Source organism: Bos indicus, chromosome 8, assembly GCF_029378745.1.
Source record: "Bos indicus isolate NIAB-ARS_2022 breed Sahiwal x Tharparkar chromosome 8, NIAB-ARS_B.indTharparkar_mat_pri_1.0, whole genome shotgun sequence".
Classification (NCBI taxonomy): Eukaryota; Metazoa; Chordata; class Mammalia; order Artiodactyla; family Bovidae; genus Bos; species Bos indicus.
In genome coordinates this window covers 63,212,862-63,231,683 of record NC_091767.1, presented here as the reverse complement: position 1 = coordinate 63,231,683, position 18,822 = coordinate 63,212,862, and the positions used below count along the sequence as shown (strand labels likewise).

Sequence of the window (18,822 nt, the reverse complement as noted above, 5' to 3'; positions counted from 1 at the left end):
AGGTTCGATCCCTGTGTCGGGATGATCCCCTGGAGGAGGGCACGGCAACCCACTCCAGTACTCTTGCCTGGAGAATCCCATGGACCAAGGAGCCTGGCAGGCTACAGTCCAGAGTCGGACATGACTGAAGCGACTTGGCATGCATGCAGGAGATGATACCCACCACCTCCCAGGGCTTGTAGGAGAACTGATGACAGCATTCGCCTTGCCTCTGGCACCTCACAGGCCTTCCCTGAGTTTCTGGGCGCTTCTCCTTTCCCACGCAGGAGCTGGTGAAGATCCTGCACAAGGCGCTAGAGGCAGCCCAGCAGGAGAAGAGGGTGTCCAGCGCATACCTGGCAGCGGCCCAGGACAAGGACCGGCTGGAGCTGGTGCGTCACAAAGTGCGGCAGATTGCGGAGCTGGGCCGGCGGGTGGAGGCCCTGGAGCGGGAGCGGGAGAGCCTGGCGCAGACAGCAAGCCTGCAGGAGCAGGAAATACGGGAACTGCAGCAGCACGTGCAGCTGCTCCTGGACAAGAATCAGGCCAAGCAGCAGGTCATCTGCAAGCTCTCTGAGAAGGTCACCCAGGACTTCATGAAGGCCCCAGAGGAGGCTGACAGGGACTTCCTGAGCCAACAGGAGAAGATGGAGCACCTAAAGGTAGGTAGGAAAAAAAAAAAAAGGTAGGTAGGGGCCCTGGGCCCTTGGGGAGGACACTGGTCTTGACCCCAGGGGTTTTCTGGGTAGAACTGGGGTGATCCTTAATCTGGAGAATTCATATTTGAAACAGATGTTGGTGGAAGCATTGCTGCACACTCCCTCACTTTCTTATCCAGAGGACCCAATGCAGCTTGACGTTTTCATGATACCCTAAGCTGAAAAGTGAACGTATCTCTAAATTATCAGAGTAGAGATGGAAAAGCCCAAGTTGGAGTCAGAACTCCTAAGCACTCTGGGGCCGGCCTGGTCAGCTTCCTTCAGTGCCACATTGATGTCCTTGGAAGCCACCGAGGTGCCCAGTGGCCCTCTTCAGCAGTCCTGCACACAAGTGGTGACCTGTGCTGCTGTGACTTGGTCTTGATGACGATAATAATCGGTACCCCTACATACAGATTGTTGATGGTGAGGTGTCCACCATCCTAGGTGCCCTTTCTACATCACTTTATTTAGTCCTCGCACCAGCCCTGGAAGGCAGCCACTTATGTGCTCCCCACTACAGAGGAGGATGCCAGGGCTGTGAAAGGTGAAGTTGCTTGCCCAGGGCTGTGTGTGGAGGAAGTGAGGGAAGCCCTGGGCTCCAGCTCCCTTCTCTGACCATTCTGTCTGCTTTGCTGCCTTCCCAGTGCTTCTAGCCACCACTGTCATCCCTTTCTCACCCTCGTGCAGGCTGTGGCTCTCACCCATCTCCCAGGGACCAGTTACCGCTCAGGAGGTGAGGACTTTATTAAAGGTGTGATGCCTGCCACAGGCTGCAACCTCCTCCCTGGAGGGTGGTGACAGGAGCTGGGAACAGGTGCTTTCAGCCCCCACCGTCCCTACAGGCAGCCATATAGCCCCAGTCAGTCCTGCCCCAACCCTGGCACTCACAGCCACATAAATATACTTCGGATTACTGTGGGAATCCCAAACCGCTATATCAAAGAACTGCTATTGGTGGGGGTCATGGGGGCGGGGGAAAGGAAAAAAAAGATAAAGAAATGCAGGAGCTTTTGAGAAACCAGTGGGCAGTGTGGTGCAATAGCCACTCCCCAAGCTCTGAAGTCAGGCAGACTGCCTCTTGCTAGCTGTGTGACCTTGGGCAAATTATCTCGCCTTTATATTACACGGCCTACCCAGTCCTAGTTGTTAGAAGGATAAAAGATGACACGAAACCCAAATTTCTTTCCCTTTCTTTTTCAGCAGGAAAAAGCACATAACTAGTCTCTGAACCTTTTCCCTTATTTGGTCTAAAATCAGAAATTCTTTTGAGTTCAAAAGGAAAACAAAATCTTTCAAATGCAGATGCAGCTAGGTTGTTAGAAAGCTCTGAAGTGAAAGTTGCTTAGTCGTGTCCAACTCTTTTTGCCCCATGGACTATACAGTCCATGGAATTCTCCAGGCCAGAATATTGGGGTGGGTAGCCTTTCCCTTCTCCAGGGCATCTTCCCAAACCAAGGATCAAACCCAGGTCTCCCGACCTGCAGGTGGATTCTTTACCAGCTGAGCCATAAGGGAAGCCCTGAGTTCCTCATAAAGCGGTGAAGATTGCTTCCATCAGATTGCTTTCCTATTCTGCTCCGCCTGCTAAGTGTCTTTCTCCTTTCTGTGCCATTCTGCTGGAACCCACTGTTGAAGACCCAGTGAAGCAGCATGGGGGTGAGAGAAATGGACTTGCACAAGCATGGACTCACCTAGGAGACTGAATGTGCCCCTGAATTTGCATGTCCAGGAGTTTGTCAGTGAGCTCAGAGATGAAGAGACTCTGGGTACGATTCACATCACCCATGCTTACATTGACAGCTGCTCCCCCGAGGTTGTTAGAAAGCCATCAGTCCTTCAGCTGACACCGTGGAGGTGTTTTGTGCTAGAAAGAGTTGTACGTACTAGACTCCCTTACTTTTAGCCTTTGGGTCTTTGATCCAGGAGAAAATAGAAAATCCATCAAAACTCCACTGTTTGTAGGTTTGGGGACAGAACGTGTTCACATCTCCTGCTTGCCCTTGTGATTGAGGACACTCAACTTTGAGGAAATTGCCCCTTGTTGTCCAAACTGTCAGTGTGAGAACAGAATCACTGACCTCTTGAATACAGAGCTTGGCTGGCAGGGCCAGCCACATCCTGGAGAGGAGGAAGCACTGATCCAGGGTCACACAGCAGAAGTGGCAGCCAGACCCTGGCTCTCCCCATGTCCCATCTGCTCCCTCCCCACTAGCACCAGGGCCGCTCTATATGCCGTTTTCCAAAGAGGGTTCCCGGCTCCCTCGTCCCTGTGAGAGCAGGCAGGCAGACGCTTCTTCCCTGTCCCCTCTCTCCAGTTGTGTTTTCCTCATTTACTTTCCTGGTGACAGTCACGTGGCTTTTCTCTTCTCTGAGGTTTCTCTTTTTCCTTCCTACAGTTCTGAGCCAAGAAGAACACTCAGGGTAGGGCAGTGAGTGGACGGGAAGGCACTGCCCGGACGCCACCCCTGGACGCCACCAGGCCCACAGCTGCTCCACGGGGCACTTGTCCCTGCCCTCCTTGTCTGGGCTGCAAGCAGGGCACCCTGTGCAACACGTCCCAAGCCTTGGAGAGCCCCTGGATGTGAACTGGAGCTTCTGGGCTGGGAGGGATCTAATGGAGAGGGTCAGGATGGCCTGTCAGCTGTGTGCAAGTGACCCATCCCCGTTGTTGAAGTGCCACAGGCAAGGTGTGCTTAACCAGGGCCTGTTCTTAACCAGGGCCTGAAAGAGATGGGTGGCATTTCAGGGGGTTCTGAGGAGCTCCAGTACCATAGTCTTTTATGTCTCAGCACAGAAAGAATTCAACGAGATGCATAGTGATAGATAAGGAGTGATATATTGAAATAGGACGTTTGTGAGGCTTACAATAGGCCAGGTGAGAGAGTGCCATGCTCGAGCTTACTGGGCTACAGTTTTATAATCAAAAGAAAAGTAGGGACAGGGAGAAGACCTTCTTTGTCTTTCTTGAGTAGACATCCTGCTTCCATCATCAGCTTCTCCAAGTTGAGCAGGGGAGTTTTCTTGTCCTTCCATGGTCAAGCTAGGGCCACAAATTATTGTTTTTTATGTGTGCAGAGAACTGTCCTAACTTACTGAGCTCACTGGGCAGGATGTGGTCTCAGGCCACCATTGTTTTATTACCTGGGGGCGTGTCTAGTGCTTCTAGTGCATGGGTTGGTTGCTAAGCAAGCCGGCTTGCTTTTGTGGTTAAGCAAACCTTTTTCAAGTAATCATTAACTGACAAGGGTCTGCTATGATTTTTCTATTTATAATCCCCTAGTGGGGTTTGCTATTTTTTTGATTTATTTATTTTTAATTGAAGGATGATTGTTTTACAATATTGGTTTGATTTCTGCCATACATCAGTATGAATCAGCCATAGGTGTACATATGTCCCCTCCTTGTTAAAGCTCCCACCCTTTCCCACCTCTCTAGGTTGTTACAGAGCCCCAGTGTGAGTTCCCTGAGTTATGAATTATTTAATCACCTACTTTGTCCCTTCACTCTGCCCCTATCAGTCTGATCTAGTCACACCTGCAGCAGTCTCTCACACTCACCTACAGCCAGCCCAATACAATTTTTTGAATGCAAGAGAAAGGGATTGAGTTTCAGCTAGTAAATGCCCTGGAATCACGTGAGCATGTGTTGTCCACTGCTTCTGCAGAGTCCTTCCAAGCAGAATAAAGATGGAGCCATGGCTGTGGTGGCTGTGGTCACTCTTTCAGGCTCCTGCTTGACCCTCCTCAGGGGGGGGTCAGCTTCTCCTTGCCCCAGACAGGAGGATTCATGCTCCCTCCACTGGACAGCTTGCAAAAAGGAGAACTCTAGGCTTAGAGATAGGCCTCACAGATTTATTCATAAGAGAGACAAACCAAAAACATCTAGGGCTCAAATGAAAAAACAGCAACAGGAGAAGGATTATATCTAAGTTATGGTAAATTCATAGAATAGTCATCTATGACTATCAGATCATGTCATCTATGACTTCATAGAATAGTCATCAGACGTCAAAAATCATCTTTAAGAAGCTTCTGTAGAAACAGAGAAAAATATTTACAAAGTGACACTAAGTAAAAAATTTTCACCCCAAATTGCTCAATATGATCACCAATGTGTGACAAAATATGTTTATTTAAAAAACAAACACTACTGGAATGGTTGCTGTTTTGCTCCTTGTAGCTCACTTAGTCTCCAGCTGCCAAGTGAGTTTGTTGAAACTTGCCCCTTTTACAGAAGAGGAAGCAGAGTCAGAGTGACTCAGTGGGCCTCCCGTCCAGGAAATCAGAGCCAGGATTTGAACTCTAGGCTTAATGCTTTCTCTAACATATCACACTGGTATCAAGATTAGAGAAGGGGACTATCAATATTTTTTTTTTTTTTCAGAGTTCCTTTTCTGTTTGCCAATAGTGGGAATTATTGGAAATTTCTGAAGGAAGTGTTGGCAGCACATCTGAAAGTGAGGACCAGGGAGATGGTTCTGGTGCAGCCCATTAAATGCTTTGCTCTCTTCTTCAGGATGACATGGAAGCATACCGGACCCAGAACCGCTTTCTCAACTCTGAGATCCACCAGGTCACAAAAATCTGGAGGAAAGTGGCTGAGAAGGAGAAGGCCCTCCTGATGAAGGTGAGGGCCAGGAGCCCAGGTCTGGCCATCTCTGTCTCTAGCCACCCTTCCAGTCCACTCACCCTCTCACCACTGTCTCACTCTCTCCTCTTGACCTGACTGCTCACCCTCCAGACTGTGCCCTTTGTGAACTTCATCCACATGTCAGAGATCTGTGCTCTGCTGACTGCGGCTTCTGATCACAGGGGTGAGAGGAAGAGGCAGGCAGCCACTGTTGTCCTACCTCCCCACTTTGTAGCAAGCCCTGGCCCCCCTCTAAAGTAACTGCCCAGGGATTTAAAGGGCCAGCACCCTCCCCCCTAACCCCCTGCCAACTTCATACTTCTCTTTTCCCCCTTTTGGGAGCCAGGTATTAACTATATATTCCAAAACAACTGCAGATGTGGGGGAAATTAGAAAGTGACCACACATGCCCAGGGAAAGGTGCAGAAAAGACCTAAGAACTTAAGTTTATACCTTATTGTTTATCCTTGAGGTATAAACAATCAAAAACAGCAAACCCTAGAGTAAGAGGGAGAACCTGATTCCCCGAGTTACCACTGTCAGTTTTAATAATACAGCGGCTAGTTATTTTACAAGCAAAAGCAAGTTTATTCGGGACTAACCAGAGGAATTACAACTTGGGATCCATGAACTGTGGTGAACCGCAGGCAAATTCAAGGAACAGGGAAGGGAAACTTGCTTTTTATAGGGAAAAGGGAAGGGTTAGGAAGGACTGTGATAACCAGAAAGTCCACTAGTGGTGTGGAGGCTTCTCATTGTTTGGACTGCTGAAGTCTCTGCTTTTCCTGCTGGAGAATGAAGTGGAGGCACCTTCCCATCAGAGATGTAGGTGTACACTTCTTCCTGCTTGGAGCAGTTAGTGTTGCAGGGGACAGGACCTGAGAGGTCCCCAAACAGGCCTGACTGGACTCTTTTCTTCGCTGAGCTTTCTTTAATTAATTCCACCCCACCTTATTAGGTTCAGATGTTCCATTTTCAACAAAATATCATGAGGCATACAAAGAAACAGGAAGATATGGGGGCAGGCAGATGGGGGATGTGCAGTGTGTGCCCCACGAGGTGGGAGAGACGTGGTGTGCTGGAGGAACAGGAAAAGCCCCCCGGGTGACATTAGAAGGCACAAGGGCAGTGTCCAGAGCTCCATGTCCATCCCCTGGGCACTGCTCGGGTATATCCCCTACAGGGAGCTTGCTATGGGCCAAGTGCCCTGCAAGGGCTTTGGCTCATCTGAGTCACACAAGAATTCTGAGGCAGACACTATTATCCCCAATGTTCAGATGAAGACATTAAAGCACAGAGAGGTTAAGAAATTTTGCTGTAGGTCACCCAGCCTGTAGTGGCTGAACAGGATGGGACTGCAGGCCACGCAAGAGCCTGTGCTGCCCCTGCCCACTTCGCCCCTCTTGTTTCTGAATCTAGCTCCAGCCCTGGGCCTGGTTCTCTAGCCTGGAGCCCTTTCTGCCTTACTGTAAACTCTTGCATTCGGGGCTCCTCTCCTTTTCTTCATATGAATGGCTGGGGTCGGGGGAATGGAAGATGAGAGCTGGAAGGGCTGGACTGCCTAAAGCTGTTCAGGCCTCTGGCCCAAGCCCAACCAGGTGGCCTGACCACCCCCGACCTCTGCCTCCCACAGTGCGCCTACCTCCAAGCCCAGAACTGTCAGGTGGAGAGCAAGTACCTGGCAGGGCTGCGGAGGCTGCAGGAGGCCTTGGGGGTGGAGGCCGGCGAGTGCTCGGAGCTCCTGAGGCAGCTCATCCAGGAGGCACTGCAGTGGGAAGCCAGCGAGGCCTCGGCCGACAGCGTCGTGCTCAGCCCCAGCACCATCAGGTGAGCCCGGAGCAGGGCTGGGTCTGCAGGCCCCGGGTGCTGCCAGCCACCCTGCTGCCAGTGCTGCTGACCGTGTGAGCGCTGCCCATCCCTTACCTCCTTGTACCTTCAGACGGATGAGCATGTGGTTGGGACAAACCCCATTTTATAGCCAAGAGGTGCGGCCGGCCCCTGCCCAAGGCCACACGCACACTAGTGTAGCCGCCATGGGCCTGCCTCCCGAGTTCTGTTTTTTCCCGCTGCCCCAGACTGTCTCCCAGAGGTGTTTGTCAGAGAGGGGAGGAGGGGACACAAGCCACCTGCCTCCTCTGAGCCAAGCCTTTGCTGAGGACGGTGGACCCGGGCAGTTAAATAAAACAGAATGGGCTGTGGCTGGGGTCAAAGGTCCCTAGAGGCTTGGTAGTCCAGTGGCCAGCAACTAGGCTTTGGAGCCGGACTTGACTTTTTTACTGTGTAACCTTGGACAAGTCACTTTACCTTTCTGAGCCTCCTACTCAGCCTCCCTAAGACGTAGGCTGAGATCACCAGCTTCACAGGATCATGAGGATTAAATGAGATAGCACAGGCAGAGCATATAATAGGGGCAAATGAATGCTGACTGCTGAAAGGCTGTGCGGAATGGGTCTCCATTGCTCAGTCCTGCATGTTGTTGGTGCTGCCTGCTCCCCATCTGGCCTTGGGCTTCCTGGCTGCGGAAGTGTGGCTGTCCAATGGTAGTACAGGCCTCCTAGGGCCTAAGGCTTCATGGAGTAATAAGAGGGTTCTTTTTTCTTTTTTTAATACTTATTTGTTTGGCTGCATCAGGTCTTACTTGCAGCATGCAGGATCTTTGTTGTGTTATGCAGGATCTTGCATTGTGTCGCACAGACTCTAGTTGTAACACACATGCCCCAGAGGGCACAGGCTTCATTAGCCACAGCGTATAGGCTTAGTTGTTCCACAGCCTGTGGGATCTTAGTTTCCCAAGCAGGGATTGAACCCACGTCCCCTGCATTATAAGGCATGTTCTTAACCACTGGACCACCAGGGAAGTCCCGAGGGTCCTTTATATTTGCGCAGAATGAATGAGCATATCTCTTTTAGCACTTGCTATGTACCAGGCACTGTCTAGTCTAGCCCCTAGCAGTTTACATCTGAGGATCTCACTGGGTCTTCATGAGGCAGTGCAAGAGCCCCTGTACCCACTGTACAGAGCAAACTGAGGTCCAGAGCACTGAAGTGACCTGCCCGGAGCCACATGGCCAACCTACAGTAAAGCCCCGCAGGCTCCCTGCCCAGGCCCCACCCTCTCCTCACTGCCCCTTATCTGGGGAAGGGCCTTGCAAAGTGTTGCTGACACGGACTTTTGCTGGCAGTGAGTATGACGAGTACGGCTTCCTGACGGTGCCCAACTACGAGGTGGAGGACCTGAGGCTGCTGGCCAAGATCCAGGCACTGGAAGTGCACTCCCACCACCTGCTGGCCCATGAGGCCGTGGAGCGGCCACTGCGGGAGCGCTGGGCCACCCTGGGCGAGCTGGCCCCCTCGGCAGAACTGAAGCAGCTGCTGCGGGCGGGCGTGCCCCACGAGCACCGGCCGCGTGTTTGGAGGTGGCTGATCCGCCTCCGAGTCCAGCACCTGCAGGCCCCCGGCTGCTACCAGGCGCTGCTGAGCCGGGGCCAGGCCTGCAAGCACTCTGCTGCCCGCCAGATTGAGCTGGACCTGAACCGGACCTTCCCCAATAACAAGCACTTCACCTGTCCCACCTCCAGCTTCCCTGACAAGCTCCGCCGGGTGCTGCTGGCCTTCTCCTGGCAGAACCCCACCATTGGCTACTGCCAGGGCCTAAACAGGTAAGCTATGCAGCCTCGACCTTCCAGGGCACCTCTCTGTCCCTTTGGAGCCACCCAAGAAGCCAGGGAGGTCAACCAGATGGGCACAAGCAGGTGAAAGATCACACTGAAAACACAGTTGGGTCAGAGCCCCGGCTCCTCGTCCCATGCCCTCCCCTGTGACGTGTCCACAGGGTGGTGCCGCTCCCACAGAGAGCACACGAGAGGGCCACTGGGGTCGTGTAGCCCACTGCCTGGGTCAGGGATCATTGCTTTAAACAAAATCCACTTGAAGGAGCCCAAGGAAAAGAGAATTTGTAAATGTGACAGAGGAGGCTCCCGAAAGTTGGGAAAGGAAGTAGGGCTGGAGGCAGACGGTCATTGCAAGCCGAGGCAACTGCTGTCTCTAGTGGGGCCACAGCACAACCCCAGGGGGTCCCATTCGTGCCATATTCCAAGGAGATGCTGTTCCCTGAGACTGTACAGCCCTCTGTGGAGGTCTCTGACCTCTCATAATACATGGCTGCTTCCTTCTCTCTTAGCAGACCAATCTCACTGTCATTCTGTGGATATTTCCGGCCCATCAGGACTGTCAGAATAGCGATCTTAGCCCCTGAGTCAAGGCTTTCAGCAACCCACTTGTTGACACCCTCATGTTGTAGGCCTAAATTCCCAAAGGAAGGAGTCTGGCCCAGCCTGGATTCATTTTTACTTCTGGTTCAACAGCAGGAGACAAGGGATGGTAGGGGGGAGCTGGGATGGGGTGACTTGGTAGGGCTGGGACTCTGGCCCAACTCTGTCTTCAACATGTCTTTTCGACTGCTTGTCCCCATCTGTTTGACCTCTCTGACTTCTTGGGAGGCTCGAAAGAGACAGAGAAGTGCCTTTCCGGTACTATGGGGAGCTCTCAAGGCTGCCCCCATAGAGGTGGCCTAATCTCAAATATATCCCAAAGCAAGTTTTGGTTCAACTTAATTTAAACACATATATACTCAGACAAAATTTACATAAGCCATTCATATAGAAGCTCTTTTTTCAGAATAGGAAGTATATGGCATTTACTTAACACAGAATAAGTATTCAGAGTGTCCCTACTCAAATTGGAATGGTTCCCAAACGTAGCTGTTTTTAATACCTTTTCCCAGCTCAAACTGGGTGAAACTGAGCATTTGTTGTTTAGTTGCTAAGTCACGTCCCACTCTTTGCGACCCAGTGGACTGTAGCCCACCAGGCTCCTCTGTGCATGGGATTTCCCAGGCAAGAATACTGGAATGGGTTGCCATTTCCTTTTCCATGGGATCTTCTCAACCCAGGAATTGAACCTACATTTCCTGCATTGGCAAGCGAATTCTTTACCACTGAGCCATCAGGGAAGCCCTATACATGTACAGTTTCTGGGAATTCAGAGTTAAACCTGAACAGTAATGCCTCTCAGTCTATGCCTCTTTGGAAACTTGTTCAGATTTCACACTACTCTAAACATCTGCTATAGGGGATGTCCGTAGAAATTTATACATTTATTCATTCAGCAGCTGAGCAGAAACATGCACACTTATCTGTTTGAACATGTTAAAATTCAGAAAGGACAAAACTTCTGAATCCTCTTTAAGATGAGATTTGAAGGGAACTGAAAGCTATGAGATTAGTATGAATGGTTTGTACATTTCACGCAAAGATCAGGTAGGAGCTAAGACTTAAGGAGAGCCTCCTGGATGCCAGGTACATACCTGATGTCATCTAATCCTCAGGAAAGCCCAGCTGACACAACAGAGTGCCTGAGAAGCTAAGGAACCTGACCTGGGCCTCACTATGCATAGGGGCTAAGCCAACTGCTAACCCTGGTCTCCAGCCCCCAGACCTGCTCCTTCCTACCGTGTGCCCACACACTCACAATGGGAGCTTTGGTGGAGAGTGTGCTGAGAGCACTCAGAAACTTTTTTCCCTGATCAGATACAACTTTTTTGAGAGCAAGAATGGGGTTAGCCACCTATGAGCTTTGGAGTCTAATCTATGCTGAAGGAGCAGGGGGAAATTCCCATAGCAAGACAGTGTCTGGAGGTAAGCCTTGTGGAAGGCTTGTAGAAGGAAAGAAGCTTCTCCCGGAGTGGGAAGAGGCTGCACAAAGGCTGCTGAGGGCTGTAGAGGAGCAGCTGAGGTATTTCTTTACTTCTTTCTTTGAATGCTGTATTTATTGGCATTTAGGCAGATATTCATACTATTGCTTTAAATAGAAGGTTATTTGTACAGTCCATGGGATCCCAAAGAGTCAGGCATGACTGAGCACATGCGCACACACACACACACATGCACACACACGCGCGCACACACACACATTTGTAATACAGCCTGTTGAAATGTGGAGAGTGCACTGTATTCTTTCAAAGGCCCTTCAAACCCAGCCCCTTTCACTTGTCTGAGTGCTGCCGTCCAGTGGCAGCCGTTAGAACTGCATGTGTGGTGTCTCAAAAGGACAGAACCTGCTTTTATGCAGCAAACCCAGCCTGTTTAGAGCAAGGCAGATATCATAGTAATGATTTAATACTAATTCAGAGCAAAATTTTAAAATTCATTTCTCTCTAACATATAAGTAGAGTTATTTAAAGTATTAATAGTTTTTTCTTTCCCACATCACCCTCCTTTGCAGACCTTCTCAAGCCTGAATGTATTCAGCCTGGAGTCTGGCTGTAGCCCCAAGAGGTTGATAGGCCCCTAGTGAATGCCAGCAGCCTCTCATCACTGACCATTTTTTCCCCACCGGTTTTAAGTGTACAACTCAATGATCTGGAGTAAATTCACGGAGTTGTATAGCTATCACCACAATTCAACTTTAGAGCATTTCCATCACCCCTAAAAGACATCTTGTACCAATTCGCAGTCACTCTCCATTCCCACTTGCAGCCCTGGACAACGACAAACCTTCCTTCTGTTTCTGTGAGCGCTCCTGTGGACATTTCATATACCAGTCATATGCTGTGTGGTCATTTGCATCAAGCTTCTTCCCCTTAGCCTGTTCTTGAGGTTCATCCTTGTCAGAGCATATGTTTTGTTCTTTTTTTACTGAGCTACATCCCACTGCATGGATGTGCCATACTTTGAGTATCCACTAACCAGCTGATGGGCATTTGGATTGTTTCTACCTTTTGGCTATTATGAATAATGCCATGAACATTCCTGGGCAATGTATTCTCAGATTCACCCTGGGGACTTCCCTGGTGATCCAGTGGTTAAGACTCTGTGCTTCCACCGCAGGGGACACAGTTTCAGTCCCTGGTCAGGAACTAAAATCCTGAATGCTGTTTGGCACAGCCAAAAAGAAAAAAAAAGAATGCACCCTGGATGAAATCTGCCAGGGAAGGAGAGAAAATAGTGCTTCTTCCAGGCAGACATCCCTGCTCAGCCCTGTGGGGTTTTCTTCTTTTTTATCCATGATCTCTAGAGCGTCGTGATAAGTCTGGGGGAGAGGGGAAGCAAAGGAGAAAAGGAACTCTGAGTACTGAGCGCCTGGTAGGTGCCAGACAGTGAGCAAGATGCTGTGTGTCTGTCTCCTTCACGTCTCACAGGCCTGGGAGGGGAATATTGTTAACCCCACTTGACAGGTAATGAGAATGAGGCTGAGAGAGACTAACACACTTGCCAAGGTCTCAAAGCCCGTGAATATTAAGATGAGGGCAGCTAAACTTTATAAAGAGATCTCACTGCATGTTAGCCACCGTGCATGCATGCTAAGTCACTTCAGTTGCGTCAGACTCTTTGCAACCCCATGGACTACAGCCCGCCAGGCTCCTCTGTCCACGGAATTCTCCAGGCAAGAATACTGGGGTGGGTTGCTATGCCCTCCTCCAGGGGATCTTCCCAACCCAAGGATCGAACCCGCGTCTCATGTCTGCCACGTTGGCAGGTGGGTTCTTTACCACTAGCGCCACTTGGGAAGCCCATTAGGCACTGTGCTAGGCAGTTAGCGTGTATTTACTCCGTTCGTCCTTGAAACAGTCCTGTGATTATTATGAGGCTGAGGCTCAGAGAGGTTAAGGACCTTGCTCACAGTCACCCAGCAAGGAAGCTACAGGACCAGCATTCATACCCAGGCAACAGGACTCCAGAGGCCCTGCTCTAAGATGATCCCCATCACTCCATAAATCCCCTAGGTAGTCCTCTTCAAAAGCACGTTCATCTCGCCCCAGTTTCCAGGAACACCAGCCTGGTTAGGGAGTGTGGTGGGGAGGACACGCCCCAGGGAGCCACACCTGCCCCGGGCTGCCTGGTTGTAACTGCCGCGGGTCACTCCAGGCCTCCTTTCCTCCCACTCCAGACTGGCGGCCATCGCTCTGCTGGTCCTGGATGAGGAGGAGAGTGCCTTCTGGTGTCTGGTGGCCATTGTGGAGACCATCATGCCAGCTGACTACTACAGCAAGACGCTCTTGGCATCCCAGGTGAGCCAGTCAGGGAGAAGACTGGGGGCCATGCAGGTTGGTGCCACTGAATTGTTCCTAGGAGCCAATGGATCTCTGAAAAGCCAATGAATCTCTGAATCTCCATTTCTCCCTCTGTACAGTGGGCCAGTAAACTCTGCTCTGGGACTGCTGTGATATTCCAGTGAGCTGATGGCCTTGAGAATTGTCAGGGCCCTGCCCACACCATAGGTGGTTGTTACTCCAGGGAGGACATTATGTTATGAGATATCCTAGGGAAGGGAGGACATTATGTTATGAGATATCCTAGGGAAGGGAGGAGGAGGAAATCTAGTGTCACTTGGTGTTTGCCAGCTAAGAGTTTCAAAAGAGAGGTCAGGTAACAAGGAAGCTGGGACTTGGGAGGGCGGGATGACTGGGATGCTTCACATGCTCCCATAATCGCCCACTGAGAAGCACAGCTGCCTGTCTTCTCACAGCCCCTCCGCTGCCCTCTGAGCGCAGGCCAGCCCTGGGGTCAGGCAGAGCTAGGGTCAGAGCCAGCCCCTCGGAAAACAGCCTTGTGCCCTTGGCAGGTGGCATCACCTCTCTGAACCTCAGGCCTGCCTGCTTCCCAATGGGCGTAGCACTGCTTCCTGGGATTGTTGAGAGGTGTAAATGTGAGACCATCTCACACCTCCTCCCTCCAGCCTCTCCCTCCTCACCCCTTGTCCTATTCTCGCTGCATCGGTGCATCTGCCTGATGAAGAGAGGGATGCTACTCAGCGGGAACCTTCTCACTCCCCATCGAAACCTACCGAGCCATTACCTGCACCACCCCCACCCCCCATCCTGTTCCCCTTTCCTCCTTCAAGCACCCGGCACTGTTTTCTCCTCCTGGGTGGAGAGGTGAGGAGAGAGGTCAGGGATGGAGAGGAAGACTTGGGAGTCATCAGGAAATAGGTGGTGAACCAGGTGAGGACTGTGCTCTGCTGTGTGGCAGGGAGGCCCAACTTAGTAGTGCCTTTTTTGGTAGGTTCCAGGGATTCTTTTGATGATGGCTGTTCAGCAGTTGTGATTTTGTTGTTTTCATAAGAAGGGGTGAGTTCACTTCCTTCTACTCCTCCAACTTGAGCTAATCTCTCCTAATAGTGGCTTAAATGGAGGATTATTTTTCACAGATAATGAGAAAGCTAAAGGCTCCTTCTGGCTATCTGTTCTGATCACAGGATGGCCACACCATCTCTGGTCATGTATTTTCTGAAATACAGAAAATTTCAAATGTACAAAAGCAGAGAGAAAGTGTAATGAACCTCCATGTATTCATTACCTAGCTTCAATAATTACCAACACAGGGAGGCTAGTACTATTCTCACCTATACTCACACCATTCCCCCTGCTTTGATGACCTTGCAGTAAATCTCAGACATCATCAGTCCATCCATGCATCCTTCAGCGGGTTCAGTGGCATCTTAGATTTAGTGGGTTACCCTAGGCTTTGAGCGCCACAGCGGACCTGGAGTTCAGGGTGAGGAAGGAGGGAAGAGGGTGTTCACCACAGCTGAGAGCTAAGTCTGGAAGAAGACTGAAATGGGGAGAGGGCTGAGAAACCAGCAGTTCCAAGAAAGAGCAAGAGGACCCTAAAATGAGCTCATCACTGAGATAGGAGCAGCCACAGAACAACCATATCCTAGGGCAGGGAAGGAGCCAGTGCTGGGAGTGATCAACCAGGTCCAGTGAAACAAGGACGGAGGCATGACAGTGACCACGCTCAGCACCATCACCTCTGGGCCCCACGACCTTGCCCTGAGCATCTTGTGCATCAGACCAAAAATAGGTGCAAAGTCGAGGCTGTGGTATCAACCGATCCAAGCCTCAGCTCCATCTTGGCTTGAGGTTCAGGACAAAGGGGCCCAAACTCCACGGGCTAAGAACTTCTGATCTACAGAGACCTCTGCATCAGAGCTCCCAACCTGGAGGGCTACTCACCTATGGAGTGACGTGTCTCCCTGTCAGGCTGGGCACCAGCTCCTCCGGACACTCTGTGCCCCCAGACGGGGCAGGACCCACTGGGAGCAGCCCCAGGGCTGTGTGTGGACCGGCTGGGTGTGAGGGGTAGATGGGAAGCAGACAGCCCCTCCTGCAGGGTAGCACGACAGGTCCTCTCTTGGCTGCAGGTGGACCAGCGGGTGCTACAGGACCTTCTCTTGGAGAAGCTGCCCAGGCTGATGGCCCACCTGGGACAGCGCCACGTGGACCTATCCTTCATCACCTTCAACTGGTTCCTTGTGGTCTTTGCAGACAGTCTCATCAGCAACATCCTCCTCCAGGTCTGGGACGCCTTCCTCTACGAGGGCATCAAGGTAGGGCACCGCAGAGGGTGAGCGGGAGGGTCTTGAGCAAGTCCCTGCCTCCTCTGGGTCTTGATTCTGCCCCTGGATAAAGGGAGGATGGAGCCCACCCAGCAGGGCTCTGGGGGACCTCTCTAGGGAGCCTGGCTTCATCAGCTCAAGTGCTCTGCATCCCTGAGAGGAAGTGGTGCTTCTGCCTCTGAAGACCATCCTAGAGCTGGGAGGATTCCCTTCCTCCGAACAGGGGGCTTCAGCCTGCCCAGAAGGCACATCACTGCTGCCTCCTCCTCCTCCTGTTCAGACCGAGCCCTAGACGGGGCGGCTTCTCCCAGCTCTGCCCTTTTCCTTGCGAGGAGATCCTGGGCAGGCCCTCCCCTGGCCTCCGCCACGTTTCCCCATGATGGTAGTCCTCACAGTTCACCAAGCACCCTCGGATCCATCTCTCCATGCAACTCCTGCTAGCACCCCATGTAAAGACAGGGTTACCCTCATTAGATCCAACAGGGGCAACACTTTGCCCCAGCTCCCAGGACAGTCAGGCTCCCAATCCCCAGATTGCCAGCTGAGCTCCCCGTGCAGTTTCCAGCCACCACCGCCTTGGCTTTGCCCCACATGTTTCTTCCAAGCCTCCTGTCTCTGCAGCCTGTCCAGGGCCGTCCACACCGCCTGGGGGTGTAGGTTCTGGGGCTTCCCTGCCCTGGCTCCCTATCCCCACCCTGCACCCCACTCTGCCCCCCAGGTGGTGTTCCGCTATGCCCTGGCCATCTTCAAGTACAACGAGGAGGCACTCCTGAGGCTACAGGATAGCCTGGAAATCTACCAGTACCTGCATTTCTTCACCAAGACCATCTGTGACAGCCGGTGAGACCCGCTCCTCCCCCGCCCCTCCACCACCCCCATGAGCGCGACCCCAGGACACAGAGCAGAGCACTGACCCTCCATCACAGCTTAGAAATCTTTAGGGACATCCCACTGCCTCAGAATCTGTCCCCTTAACATGGCACTCAAGGACCCCACGCAGTTTTGTTCTCCTGCCCCCAACACCCATGCCCTAGGATCCTGCCCAACAGAGCTGTCTGAGTTCCCAGGACAGCCTCCGTCTCTGGGCTTCTGGCCCGGCAGGCTCTTCTGCTTAGAATGCCTCCCTGCACTCCCACCAGCACCGTGCTTGTCTCGCCCACCTGTGCTTTTTCCTCAAAACTCAGCTCACAGTCCCCTCCTCCAGGAAGCCTTCCCTGACCAACTTGTTCTTCCAAGGTTAGAGGTCCCTCAGCCCTAAGTTTCTTCCTGCCTCAGTACTTATCACTTCGGGTGGAAACTGTCTTCTCAGTCACTGTTTCCTCTCAGGAAGGGGCCTCGGCTGCCTGAGTGGAGTGAACGCAGGGGTGCCCAGGATGCCCGCTGACTCTGACTCTGCTTTCTCCCCAGGAAGCTGATGCACATTGCCTTCAATGACATGAACCCCTTTCCCATGAAACAGCTGCGCCAGCTGCGGGCAGCCCACCGGGAGCGGCTGGAGGCTGAGCTGAACGAACTGGAGCAGCTCAAAGCCGAGTACCTGGAGACCCGGGCAGCCCAGGGCCCCGCGGTGCCCGAGGGTTCCCCGAGTGAGGATGAGGGGGAGGCAGAGCCCTGACATGGCTGCCTGCCCACCCCAAGCCCTTTCTCACCCTGGGCTGGCAGGCCCAGAGAAGGACGGCCATGCAGCGATATGTGACCCTCAAGTCCCTTCTCCTCTGTGGGACTCAGTCTCCCCATTGAAACGTTGGCTTCTGAAGCCACTGATTGGGTTTTCTCCTCATGAGCACCCCTTCTCACTTCCTCCGCAGAGCACTGTAGCACCCAGACAAGCAAGAGTGCTGTCTTTATAGGGTTAACCTTGAACATTCTCTAAGTTTTATCTGTGTATAACAGTGTAAATACTGGAAATAGTTCACAAGCTCTGGAACCTAAACAGTTCTCAGTAACTGGTTGTTCCTGGGTGGGCCTGGGGCTCCAGGATGTCGCACCACCAGGGCCTTCTCAGCCTAGGACGTCTCTGGCTGCTGTTTCTCATGGTGTCTCTGCAGGGCCAGTCCTGGTTCCCGGAGGAGCTGAGTCCATATGCATTTACAGCTCCCGTCTTTGTGGGCGACAGCGTCTCTCAAATACTGGTTGGCCTTTTGATCCAGGCCCAGCTCCCACCTACCCGTTTCCTGGGCCTTGCACCTGCCCTCTCCTTTCTCCTCACAGCCCATCTTGGGTGTTGGGGGGTTTCTAGGGAAACCCCTGTCCACCACCAAGAAAAACTTGGTGCGGGGATTGAACAGAGAGCCCTGGTTAGCTGGCCAAAGTCTGATCTCCCACCACCAACTTCATAGTCAGGGGCAAGAAGGGTCACCTCTTTGAAAACTGGGTGGTTGGGAGAGAGAGAAAAAGGTGGTGAGACAGACAGAGCCTGCAGCCAGGTCAGGGCTAGCTTGTGCAGAACTCAGCTCCAGTTCTTCTGGGCTCTTCCAGGCCCTTCCTCAGCAGACAGGCTTCCCCCATCGCCCTCCGTGCAGGGGGTCGAGGCTGCACAAGTGATGTGAGCAGCTCATTCCTCAGCAAAGCCTATGACTGTCTGCCAGACTAGCCTTGGGCTCAGCAATCTTTGCTATGAGGGACTAGGGTAGGGCTTCTCACAGAAAAGCCTCCTGCTCTGATCCAAGTTTCTTTTCGAGGCTTGGGAGGGAGGCCACACCCATTGCTGGGGACAAGGGACAGGCCCTTTTCTCACCCACCAGCATGAACTTGGCGGGGTTGGCGCACCAGACCCCTTGTTCCCTCCCATCACCACCCCCACCAGCCCCAGGGAGAGGACCCTCAGGGTTCCTTTCCTCCCACATTCATCAGGGCGGCTGTGAACACTACACCAAGGCTTGATGGCCTTTTCATATTTGCCAAACTTATTCGTCTGCTGAGGTCCTTTCACCACCAAACAGTAACTGAAGCATGATGGTGGTCTGAGGGCAGCCTGGGGTGGGGGGGTCCTGGCTGCACCCCCAACAGGTTGCAGGCTGTATCCCTCAGGGCCATCACCAGGAAGACTGGGCGGTCTGGCCTCCTGGAACGCCGGGAGGGTTAAAGGAGATGACGCTGGTGCTGCGTCTGCTTG

General features: G+C 52.3%; 1 protein-coding gene across 3 annotated transcripts in view; it reads left to right on the top strand.

The window, feature by feature from the left end:
* Positions 1-17,640, top strand: part of TBC1D2 (TBC1 domain family member 2) — a 42,734-nt gene extending 25,094 nt beyond the window's left edge. For 2 of the 3 annotated variants that reach the window (XM_019966264.2, XM_070794813.1), the window contains exons 6-13: positions 267-641; positions 5,196-5,306; positions 6,943-7,136; positions 8,492-8,968; positions 13,257-13,377; positions 15,513-15,698; positions 16,426-16,547; positions 17,115-17,640. In XM_019966264.2, the coding sequence (XP_019821823.2) occupies positions 267-641; positions 5,196-5,306; positions 6,943-7,136; positions 8,492-8,968; positions 13,257-13,377; positions 15,513-15,698; positions 16,426-16,547; positions 17,115-17,322 (1,794 nt within the window). In that variant the 3' untranslated portion in view covers positions 17,323-17,640. Of the gene's footprint in view, positions 1-266; positions 642-1,341; positions 2,447-3,076; positions 3,368-5,195; positions 5,307-6,942; positions 7,137-8,491; positions 8,969-13,256; positions 13,378-15,512; positions 15,699-16,425; positions 16,548-17,114 lie in introns of those variants that run through there. The other variant, XM_019966266.2, reaches the window with a different exon arrangement.
* The last annotated feature ends 1,182 nt before the right edge of the window (positions 17,641-18,822 follow it).